Genomic DNA, 12,007 nt, shown 5'->3' on the forward strand with positions numbered 1-12,007 from the left:
ATGTCATGGGGCTGAGCAGGGAACCCAAAGTTCAACGCAGAGAGCTCAAGCAGAGGTAAAGCTAGGTGTCATTAAACGAAGCTGGACACAAGCAAAATCATGCCATTCTGAGCCTTTCCACCACAGGATCTGGAGGCTCGACAGACATAACCTTCCGGAAAACTTTAATACCGTTCTAATCCCAAAGCCAAAAGTATGCAAAATGCAGCTTCTAACACATTTTCATAGATGCCACATCACGCAGTCTTTTTGGATCTTCAGCACTGCAAGCAGATCTTCGTTTTACCAAAACCCTATTCAAATAAAAGCAGACAGAACAATCCAATACATCCCCTTTATTCATTTAAAAAAACACGGAAGAAAAGTAATAGGGAAAGTTTTAGCAATAAAAAAGGGATCCTGCTTAAAAATGTATAGAACTTGTCTAGCAACATAAACTGATTTCTTTGGGTTAGAGATGACCCCATATAAAACCCCAAATTCAGAACACTCACAGTGCAGGGAAGTCTGGCTACAGACCACTTTTCTACTTTAGGCTAAATACTTTCCTTAGATTCAGGTATCCCATTGCCATCAACTTTGACATAAGTAGAATATGTAGCCCTCACAGTAGTATTTTCCTTAAATGGTAACAGGTATGTTTTAGCTTTCAGACAGAAAAAACACTCTGGGCCATGTTAGAAAGAACTCTAGGGTCACAGAGACTTATGGCTGACTCTTTAGAGCAAACTTAGAGCAGACTGCACAGCAGTTATACAAGCAGTTAAGAAAAAAATCTTATTTGGCATTTCTCTATCAATAGCTCTTGGACTGGTGCTGTGAAGGTCACCCACCATTAAGCAGATATAACATACGCCAGTGGGTTCTGCTTGGCTGAGATGAAAGGCTTTCATGCTCCTGAATATAAAGCAATGAACACTGTTTCCAGCTGTCCCTGAAAGGCCTCATCCTCTTCCCATTACAAAACTTGGCTCTTCAGCATCATCTTCCTTCTCTTCCTCCTCCTTGCTGTCCTCTTCATCATCCTCGCTGCTTGCTCGCTCTTGAGATTGATCAGATTCTAAAAACATAAACAGTATGAAGCGATAACACAGTCCCACGTGTCTTCCTTGTTAAGTAGCTCACAACAAAGTAGTCTCAGGTGCTATGCAAATGTATACTAGGTTATACTAATTAGTATGAATTGGTAACATATTCCCCCGTGTTTTCCTTGTTAAGTATCTCACAACAAAATAGTCCCATGTACTAGGGAAATGCGTATTAGGTCCCAGTAATTCTAACAAGTGATGCCAAACTCAGAGTATCAAATTCTTTCAGAGGAATATTCCCTTGCCTCCACTATTCAGACTATACTACCACTCTGCCTAGTTCACCACTAAACAACTCCACCTCTTCACTGAATATTATTTTAGACAGAGGTCATCAACCACTAAAGCAATAGATTATCTCCTTCCCAATCTCATCTCTTCATGAACTTTCAAATACCACAAGGTATCATCAAAGAATGCAGGCACTGGGGAGCCACGTGCCAGGCTCAGCGTATTTCAATGCCTATCCAAGCTTACAAAAACTCCATAGGGTGCCAAGATCTTTTACACATTGTTTGGTTTATTACAAGCACAGAAACTCTAAGATATGTGTCACTAACTAGGTTCACGGAAAACTCATGAAGCCTTAGCCTGCTAACACCAGCAGAGAAAACATCTACTAGTAACCAAATACTAGATAATGGAAATTAGGCATCACATAAAGTGGGACCTGGATCCAACTGCCATTCTACTGTTCCAGTAGCTCTTGTATCGTTATTAATAATCTCCCAGAGCTCAGGCTCCGAACATTTATACCTAGCATTTAGGAGTCGTTGTCTGACGCCACCACGTGGTCAAGTTCTGTACTGTCATTTTATATTAGGGGTCTTTAAAATAATGCAACTTAACAGCTGACGTTAAGAATAAAGCATGGTACTAAAATAATGTTTTTACTACAACAAAGGTGAAAGATGGCAAATCAGACTGAAGATTTATTTATTCATTCAAAAAAAGAAGATAAATGCTTGTCTGCCACATCTAACAAATACACTTCAATTACTCTGGAAAAACTGTCAGATTTCAACATGAGGCCCACAAAACTAGAAAAAAAAAATGAAGCCTATTTTCAGTAATCTAAAAATGGCTATCAGTGGCCTATATCTCCATAGTTTTGGGGTTTATTTGTTTGTTTTTATATAGAGAACCACCAATTCTGAAAAGCTAAAAACTGCTCTAAAGACAGAGGAGTTTGGATTCCAGCTTCCTAAAGATGCCTTGTTTGTGCCAAATAAACATTCAAGCTCAACAATGTGTATAAGGCAGTTTTCGACCAAAGTGCCAGTCTCTGATCCAAATCCCCTTTCTCCTAGCCACACTTCAAAGGGATTTTTTTTAATTTTTTTTATTTTTTTTTATTTTTTAAGATTCATACTTAAATTCTCCTCTCAGTCACAATTCATAAACTCATAGCTTTTAAAAAAGCTACAATCACTTCCTGTCACAAGTACAGTTAACCCAAGGATTAAGTTAGCCTCCCATGTTTATATGGCAGGCTGGTAATGGTTCAATTCAAGTATGTCTAACAGCAGATTGTTCTAGCAGAATTATCAGTTGTTACTTTGAGACCAAGAATCACTGCAGAGCTAGTGCACTAATCCACAAAAGGAGAACTATTTTTAAGAGTAAGCTGAAGTGCACTGATTCAAAGGAAGCAACCAGTATTCAAAAGTTTGAATAAAATACTGACGTTACCGAATGCTAATTTTCAAGACTATAGGAGAGTAGAGGTAGTCAGGTTTTTCATGTTTATTTCTATGTAAAATAGCATAGTTGTGCGGAACAGATGGCACCAGGGCAGCTCAATTTCTTGCTCACAAAATCAGAAGTCAGTTTCTTGCTGTCCAAGCTGTGCATTTGTTTGTGTGTGTGTTTTTTTTCCCCCCTCATCCTGGTTCTTGTTTTCCCATATGCATTCAAAACATACATAAAAAAGAACAGGCTCTAACAATACTGCCTTTTTAAGAATAAGATGCTCTAAATTTGCAGTGTGTCAGAATAACCAGTCGACAAACTCAGATTACAATGTTAGCTGTCCAAAATTTCCCCAATAAAGGGAAAATATTCATAAACAGCCAAGTTATTTGTAAGATTAAATCTCAAGTTATCCAAGTTAAATCTCAAGTTATCCAAGTTATTTGTAAGATTAAATTTCAAACCTACAGGACTTTCAGAGCGAACTTTTGAAATATTAGCTAAAGTATCAAGGTTAAAGTCCAGGCTTCCTATCCATCTACCAGGAATGCTTAGGGTTGGGATGGAGGGTGGAACAAACTTCTAGGCTTAAATTAGGGAGCAGAACTAAGTCTTGAGAAAAGACGACTAAATTTCACTGACCTTTTTCTTGCTTCTTTTGCTCAAGTTTATTTTTCTTAGCTTGCAGTTTCTTCTCTTTTAACTTCTGACTATAAAGAGAAAAAAAGCCTCTTATGCAAATTTAACATTTTAATGCTTCTGCACATTCTAATCACATATTGATAAAAGACATACTGTAGGCATTTGGGAAAAAACAGGCTTAAGAAAAGAAGTTCAGATTAAATTTGGCCTTAACTAAAAATTCAGTGAGAACAAACTTAGACACAATATCAACAGAAACTTTTATATGTTGTTTTCAGTCCAATGGAAACTTTTTTTTTTTTTTAAAGTCTATTCCTCGATGTGTCTGCAACCAAAACTATGTAACACAGAAGAATCTCCAGGAATAAAAATGAAACTAACTCTATGTTTTAACTACCCAACCTAACAAACAAGCAAAAGGAAATAGGGCCAGAAGTCTGGACTGCTGAAATTGAACACTGAAGAAAAAATTAAGTCATCACCAGTAACGTATACTTTAACTGAAAAAATAATGCATTATGCATTGATTTTCCCTAAGCAACGTGATGGGCACATTGGGTAACATCAGGGATAAGGGATGATTTCAGTTCCTATGACCAGTTCTGTTTGCCTAGCAAAGGTAACAAGGCAGGCCAACCGCAGGCACAGGGCAGAGCCACCTGCGGTTCGTGCTCCCCTCTCAACACCATGAGTGAATTCTCTTGAAACAGAGCCAGCTACCATACCTGTTACTTGGGACTGAAGAGAAAGGGCGGTGAGGGAGGTTAGAGAGGCTCCTACTGGCTGCAGCCATCTGGTACCATTAGACTAGTCTACAGAAGAAGGTGGGGAAAGGAGGAGTTAAACTGTGCAGGCAAAATTTGCTGCTTGAACAGTTGTTCTCCATCTCAGCCAGGGAAAAGGCAGCAGGCCAGATCTGACTTGCTGGCCATCTGTTGGACCACACTAAATTAAAGTAAAATGGCAACAGTGTTTTTGTTGTGCGGGTTTGTGATAACATACCACTGAGTCACTTTGCACAGGCCTTTCAGAAGAAACTTTCAGCTACAGGATACGAAACCCTGACTTTCAAAGAGGCAAGACGGAAGCTGCCCAGGGTTAGCAGCTCTGAAAGACCCAAGCCATGATACCTTGCTATTTCTAAAAGTTATGATTGGCACAGAGTGTGGAGTTTAAATTCCTCCGTTACAATTCTCAGACCATTTCTTGAGAGCATCAATCTTTGTAACTGCTGTTTCACTTTGGCTATAACATAGGAGAGTTAAGCATTTTATATCTCTTAATGTTTCCATGTAATTTAGTAGACCTGCCCTGGCAGATGCATCACTGATAAAGGTAGAAGCAGCTACTGATGTTAACAATACTGCACCCATCAATGGCCTTTTGAGTATTCACAGACAAATTGTGAACTGGAAGTCCTACTGATGTAGAGATGACAGCATCCTGTGAGCCCCCTCACACTCTGCTAGCATGAACCTGTACTTGCACCCGTGATGCAGCAACCATTTTTGCACTTAAACTTCTTGATGTCAGACATTACAGACATTTCTTTAAGCCAGATGTACATACAAACGTTTCCTGGCTTTGCTATAACAGATACGCAATAAGGTGCATTGCAACCTACACCAGTGTCGGTAAGAAACACTTGCATAGTCAAAGTTATTCTGCTAGCAATGGCACTGAGAAGAAACCACCCCAACAAAGCCTGTCAAGCTTACAGCTGCCTTTAGGAATCACATAACAATATTAACAAAATTAATTTCCACAGCTAGACTTCTCAGCAGATCGATGGGGACCCAAAATGATAGCATTTATCCAAAGTACATAGCTACAGACGAGGCGCACATCAGGAGGGCTCCATGTCAAGCCTCCTGGGAACAATCTGCCCTTACCGCTTCCTTCTGCGTTTTGCTGTTTGCTCTTCTGCAATCATCTTATTCCTCTCCAGTTTCTTCTGGAATTCCTCATCTAGTTTTTGCTGTAATTGATCACATGTTACACTTTGGTCACAACCTAAATTAAAGTACTTCTTTCCAAAGTATGTCCTTTTAGGGAGAAGTCTTTTAGCAAAATACAGAAGGGAGCTTTGACAGATTTTGTCTGGCTTCTTTTTTTAATACTAATGCCATGCTCCTAGGGATGTCTTCCATACAGATAGCATTTTTTTACCTGCAGTCTGGACCAAACATTAAAGCCTTAAAAGTGAGGAATCCTCACCAAAAAGAATGAGGGACTTTGTGCTTCTGCCCTAAAGAATACTCCAGTAAAAACAATAGAATAATTTGAGTAAAAGCAATAAAATAATTTGAGAGACATAACATTAACATATGAATCAAAGGACTCATCTTGGCCAAGACAGGGTAACGGTAACAGCTCTGAAAGAGATGCTATTCTACTACTGGACTAAAACTTAGAGAAACCTGGACTCTGTGCACATGCACTTGCTTTGATTCTGTCTATGCAAAATAAGTGATATTAGGGATTTTCATTTTTTCATTTTCGTTTCATTATTTTTCATATTTCTACTAGTTTTGAAAGCATTTCTAATCCAACATGAGAACAAAAACACTCTTGTGCTGTCTTACTGTGCCTTAGCTAGGGCCACCGCCGAACCGAGAAGATGGAGCGTGCCCGACACAAAGCACCAAATGTTTCAGTGCTGACAAAGACACCACATCTCACATATTCCTACACTGTTTTCCTCTAAGAGGTAGTTTGGAACTGAATTCTACGCACATGATTTTAGAATAAAAAAATATGAAATAGCCAGAAAAAACAATCATAAGAAGAGTCCTGCTGACCTTCTCAGCCATGGCATCCATGAAATCTTGCCTCTGGTACTCTCGCCGACGAAGATGCCGGTACACATGAAACTCCCCACTGCCAGCTCCAGCACTGGAACCTACAACAAAAAAGGGTAAGACAACTAGAAAATAATACGTACTAGATGTTCACAGATGACTACAGCTAGGTGCTGAGGGGCAGGACATACTAAAGGGCACTGCAAGATGAAAATCTACTGGGAACAAATAACAGCATATAGAGCATGTCACCAGTTTTTATAAGCCCAAACCACTCAGAATCAAAAGCCAAAGTGAGCAGCAAAACCACACACTTATGGTTCACTACAGTTTCTACTAGTCAATGCAAATATCAAAACATCAGCTACTTCCTTAAGGAGAATTCAGACTTCGCAGAACATCCAGACAGTAAAAGAACCACAGAAATGAAGCTCATGTCCCATTTTCTTCTAGACAGAGGTCAGCTAAAACATCCTACTGAGGCTGTTTCTCGCCTATTTTCAGCATCTCATATAAAAGTGAAGGTCAACAGAAAGGTGAGAAAACCTGTCATCTTGCATTTTCCCATGCAAGACGAATACCACTGACAGTTTTTGTCCATTTTTTTAAAGAACAAATCCCACAGCTCTCTCTTCCTGGCATTAATTTGCATGTTAGTCTTACAGGAGCTTTTCATACAACATTGTATTCCATTCCCTACCTGTCTCCTGAGCCATTTCTCAATGCAAACCACACACGTGTGCAAATACATGCTTAAAAAAGACACCTAGTACTTAAAACACAGAAGCTGGGACTGCAATAGGGGTGGCTCTTGACTACCAACAGAGTCTGAGCACATCAAACGTTGCCAGAAAAACAAGCCAGTCCCACTCCAGCACACGGCAAAGCTATTTGGAAATGCCATGAAGGAACTACAATAAGCAGAACAGTTTATTCAAAACTGTGTATAACCTTTAGTCCAAGATAAATTATTATAAAAAAACAAGTCTACTTCTAAAAAGAATCATTAATAAGGTCAAAGGTCCCAAATAAAGATTTTACACATGCAGATACAATTTATAGCACAAACAGTAAACTTAATCCAAACAATCCTTGTCCACAGATAAAACTTAAGTGTCACCAGAACACTTGGGTTGGGTTCCTTGCACAGATGCTAGCTCCCTACTGACCATATACAAACACATGCAAGTTTGTTTCTCACTGACTAAGATTCAGACACGAAGCAATCAAAGCAGGGACTTCATAATTATATTCTTCAGAGCACTAAGTGAACTACGGAAAGGACAGGTTTACTTATGCTTTGTCATTAATAAATATAGCAGCAGCTTATTTCCTTGCATACAGTCAGGCACACACTCTGCATGGTAGAGTGCCTTACGCATTGTTCGCTTTGCATTCTGACAAGAAGTGAACCTCAAGAACAAAGAAAACTTGAAAAGTCAACTCTAAGAGCACATTTCATACCCTTTTTCTCCTGCAAAATGAGCAACAATAGAGAACTGTCTCTACCTCTTCTGTTAAATACTTTTCTAAGCTTACTGTAGCTGATCCTACAGTTATCTGAAGAACAGTATCTTTACCCATGACATCTCTAACAAACTCCGGGGGAGGTCGTGGGGCCCATTCATTCAGTTTTTCAGGAATTGGTACAGTCTTTTCCTGCAAGAACAAACCAAGCAGTCATTAGTATCTTCGAGGAGCAAAGGCTGCAATTTTAACACAGTGTTGAAAGGTGGTGTATGTATGACAGCAGACTCTTCCCCCAGCTGACAGATCTCAGAAGGAGCAGAGCTGTAGTAAGTTCTTCATGTGCAGGGACAGGGAGCACGCAGAAAAACAACAGTCACAAGGCATCCTCCCCCATTCCCTCAAATTCAGCCCCGCAAGTCAACAAACCCTAGGAGGACTACAAGTATCTGCACTTCTTTTCAGCGTGGAGATTGGAAGAGGTGGGCTAGCACCTCCGTGTACTCCTGGAAATTGGCTCCATTCCCACTAGAAGTACTCTGGAAAGAGACCAAAGGCACTTGCGCACCTTTCCTCTCAGCTGTAAGGAGGGCAGGGAAGAGGACGGAAGGCAGAAGCACATGGCACAAGGTCAGAGGAAGAACACGGGGCGCGAGGAAGGCTCAGCGCACAGATGGGCGGCTGGGACTCATCTGGCAAACACCTCCTGCTCCGGACAAGGATTGCAGCACCCGGGCAGAGGAATTGGGGTCAAGCCCCAGCTGTCATTGCCCCCGCTTCTCACCCACCTCCATCTCCCATCGAAAGCACAGGGCGCGGGGGGGGGGAGGGGGGGCAGACTGACCCCTGGGAGCACCGAGGGGCCCGGAGCAGGGTCGTCCCCCCCAGAACGGCGGGGAGCAGGACTCGGGGCTGCTGCGTGGGGACCGGCACTGCCGCAGCACGGGGGGGTCTCCCTCTCCCCTCACCCCGCGAGGGGGGGGTGTCTCTCCCTCTCCCCTCACCGCACCCCGCGGACGGAGGGGGGGTGTCTCTCCTCTCCCTCACCGCATCCCGCGGGGGGTGGGTCCCTTCCTCTCCCCTCACTCCACCTCGCGGGGGGGGGGTGGTGTCTCTCCCCTCACCACACCCCGTGGAGAAGTGGGGTCTCTCCTCTCCCTCACCGCACCCCGCAGGGGGGGGTCCCTCCCTCTCCCCTCACGAACGCCGCCGCGCCGAGGGGCGGTCACCCCCGTCGGGGCCGGGTAGCGCCGGGGGGGGCAGGCGCCCTCACCGGGTTCCTCATGAGCCGCTCGAGGCGGAGGCGCTGCTCCTCCGCGGCGCTGCGCGGGATGACGAGCGGCTGCGGCTCCTTGCGGGGCCGCGGCGGCCGCGGGGCCGAGGGCGCCGCCATGCTCCGGCCTCCGCCCGCCGCGCGGCCGCGGGCTGATGGCGTCAACGGCGCGCGACGGGGCGGTGCCGCCCTGCCGCTGCGGGGGCGCCATGGCGGTGGGGGGGGGGAGGGGGGCGGGGCCGCCATGGCGGTGGGGGGGGGGGGCGGGGCCGCCATGGCGGCGCGAGGGCGGGGCGTGACATGGCGGCGGCGCCTCGCAGCGCGGGGGTGCTGCCGGGCCGCGGAGACAGCCCGCTCGAGGCCGCACGCCAGCACTAGCGTTTCCGAGCCGCTCACAGCGTTTATCCTTCCACCTTCCCCCAGCGCGCTCCCCGCTCCCCAGCCCTGCCGGCTCGATGCTGGCCCCGGCTCCCTGCCGTGTCCCGGCCGCGCTGCGGGCTGCCCCGGCGCGGGGAAGTCGGTGCCCCCTCGTCCCAGCCAAATCCCAGCCCCGTGGCAGCGAAGGCCGTACGGGACTTCCCGGCGCCTCCCTGCCGGGCTGCCCGCGTCATCTGCTCATGTCGCTGCAGTGATCAGACGGCACCGCCGAGGGCGATGGACGGCAGCGCGCGGGGAAGCGGAGCTGGAGCTGGCGGAGGCACCAGCTTCCTCCTGGAGCCAAACGTCCTGCGGGGTCGCACGGCCCTGCAGAAACAGCCTGGCGTGCATGTGGGCCGCGCACGCAGCGGGGAATTAGCCGGGGAAGGTCAGCTGCGATGGCAGGGAGCACGAGCCGTTGTGCAGCTTATGGCGCTAGACTGGGGCGGCAGAGCCCGGCTCCGGGTTTCAGACAGCTTCGTGCTGTGCATGTGGAGAGGGCGGCGGAAGGGGGAACGCAGAAGTTGAGAACGGCTCCTTCGTAGATTTATGGATCGCCCGCATGACCTGAATTTATTAAGCCCCCATGTCTGTCCCCCTTCCCTGAAGACAGCCCGAGCAGAGCTGCGGGTTCAGCGCTCGCTCTGTTTACAAAGGACTTTTCAACATCCTCTGAGGTTGCTATGGAAATAGCACTGGTTTATGCCTCGTGTTTGTCTTACCAACCTGATTTGTAAAAGAATGGTGTGAATTTAGGGTTGGCGGCGTGCCCAGCTGGCCGCACTGGCCCTGGAAGGCATCTTTACAGTCACAGCCCTGGCTGGAGCCATGTAAACAGCTCCCCCTCCCCGAGAGCTGCCTCCCAGCCCGCCGGCTCCTGGCCCCACAGCTCCTCCAGCCCTGGGTCCCACTCTTCTGCCTGCCGGCAAGGAAGCCAAAAAGTGCTGGTCTAAACCCGGCCTCCCGCTGGGGACCAGGGAGACACTGGCTCCGTTCACAGAGGCCAGGGCAGGCACGTGCCCCCGTCACCTCTCGGTCAGGCTTGCTGCAAACTGCCTGAGTTTCCGCTTCCCTCTGGTCTGCTGAGTCCTAAGCACAACCCAGGCCAAGCTAGCTCAGTAGCCCATCAGGTGTCACCCCGTTTCTTCCTTCTCACTGCCATGGCCACCTCTGCAAACCACAGCCTCCAAAAGCAGGGATCCAACGTGCGGGGTGAGTGATGAGCTGACAGGTCTCAGCGCTGTCATGCCAGCCCCGCTGGAGGAAGGCAGAGCGGCAGCAGGGCCTGCAGGCACACTTAGGACCCGAGGGGCCGTGGGAGGCAGCTGGCTGGCTTGATCCGCTAGCCCAGAGCGTGGTTTGTGCCGGTGACAACACGCAGCCCTAGGAAATGGCAGGCAGTTGCCTGTCATCCCACAGGGCCCACACAAACGGCGTGGGCAAACAGGCCTGGGAGCAGCCAACTCTCAAACCGCACGTCCAGGGAATTATTGCAGACCCTTGATGTATTATGCACATGTTACTTCGAAGATGTATCTGGGGGGGACAGGATTATTATTTGGATCATATTAAAATAGGAAGTATTTCATCATGTCATCAAAAAATACAAACCCCATGAAATCAGAGCACTGGGCTGGGATCTGGACAGAACTACCAGGGGTTTTGCATTAGAGCAGGGAAGTGTGTTCATAGTTCAGTGCAGACCAAACAACAAAATTCAGCTCCCTGATCTGTATCAAAGAAGCACCTTTGTGTTTCAAAGCAAAGGCGTTATGAGGTGTTTTCCTAAGAAAACATTCTTCTGGAAGCATGTTAAGCCTTTGCTCAGAAAGGTGCTGTGTGCCAATTAGGCAGGAGCAGACACGGACAGCTCTAACACCCGGGTGAAACATGGGCGGTTGCAATGGCTGAAATCCTTTTGCATCCTTCACCTTCTCCATACTACCCGTGAGCACGCAGCTCAGCTTCAGTGGCCCGGCAGCTCGGTCCTGCTCCGTCCCCTTGGCAGAGGCAGGGCTGGCAGCACACACCAGCCCCTCTCGCATGCTACAGCTGTTTTTTCATTGTCTCGCTGCTAGATCTCTGGGTTTGATGCACAGGACTGTTACATCCTGTCCCTGCCCTCCTGGGAATGCCATGAAAGCAAAGGAAAGCATGTTTTTCCAGCAATAACACCTTCAAGCACAGCCTTCACTACCTGCCTGGCGGGCATGAAGGAGGAGCTCATCTGCTCTCGTGGACGGCTGTTACCTCGACAGCCTCCCAGGTCACGATGGATGAACTAGCCAGAACTGGTTAACATGCTCGGGAGGCTTTTAGGGAGGGATTTCTTTTCCTGAATGAATCATGATGCAGCCATGGCCAGACTGCAGAGTTAAGTTGCTCCTGCCGCCCCCCCCCCCCCCCCAAAAGCCATGTGTTAGCTGTGCCTGGGAGCCACGTCTGTCATGCTGCTTAGCTGTGACAGCACAGTCTGGGACAACGTACCAGATTTCCCTGGGGATCTTCAGCAGAAGACAGCAGATGATCAATACCTATCGATCCCTATCAATACGGATCCCTATCGACGGGAAACGATAGCAGGGGATGTGGAGAGGGAGGTCTAGCTTTTGTTCTGGAGGCAATGT

At 47.0% G+C, this 12,007-nt stretch overlaps 1 protein-coding gene across 1 annotated transcript; it reads right to left on the bottom strand.

The window, feature by feature from the left end:
* Window positions 1–320: 320 nt before the first annotated feature.
* PRKRIP1 (PRKR interacting protein 1) lies at window positions 321–9,142 on the bottom strand. Its single transcript, XM_064523393.1, has 6 exons — window positions 8,964–9,142; window positions 7,804–7,882; window positions 6,224–6,324; window positions 5,315–5,400; window positions 3,423–3,490; window positions 321–1,060 (listed from the first exon to the last, which is right to left on the bottom strand). The coding sequence occupies exons 1-6, from the start codon at window positions 9,081–9,083 to the stop codon at window positions 945–947; spliced, it is 570 nt and encodes a 189-aa protein (XP_064379463.1). The 5' UTR covers window positions 9,084–9,142; the 3' UTR covers window positions 321–944.
* Window positions 9,143–12,007: the final 2,865 nt, after the last annotated feature.

This window comes from Dromaius novaehollandiae, chromosome 19 (assembly GCF_036370855.1).
Source record: "Dromaius novaehollandiae isolate bDroNov1 chromosome 19, bDroNov1.hap1, whole genome shotgun sequence".
Lineage (NCBI taxonomy): Eukaryota > Metazoa > Chordata > Aves > Casuariiformes > Dromaiidae > Dromaius > Dromaius novaehollandiae.

Excerpts from the sequence above, each read along its gene's own strand:
- PRKRIP1 (XM_064523393.1), bottom strand. The coding sequence starts at position 9,083 with ATGGCGGCGCCCTCGGCCCCGCGGCCGCCGCGGCCCCGCAAGGAGCCG. Across the intron at positions 5,401-6,223 it reads TGGATGCCATGGCTGAGAAG|CAAAAACTAGATGAGGAATT; the intron begins GTCAGCAGGACT and ends GATCAATTACAG. Across the intron at positions 3,491-5,314 it reads GCAAAACGCAGAAGGAAGCG|TCAGAAGTTAAAAGAGAAGA; the intron begins GTAAGGGCAGAT and ends TTCTCTTTATAG.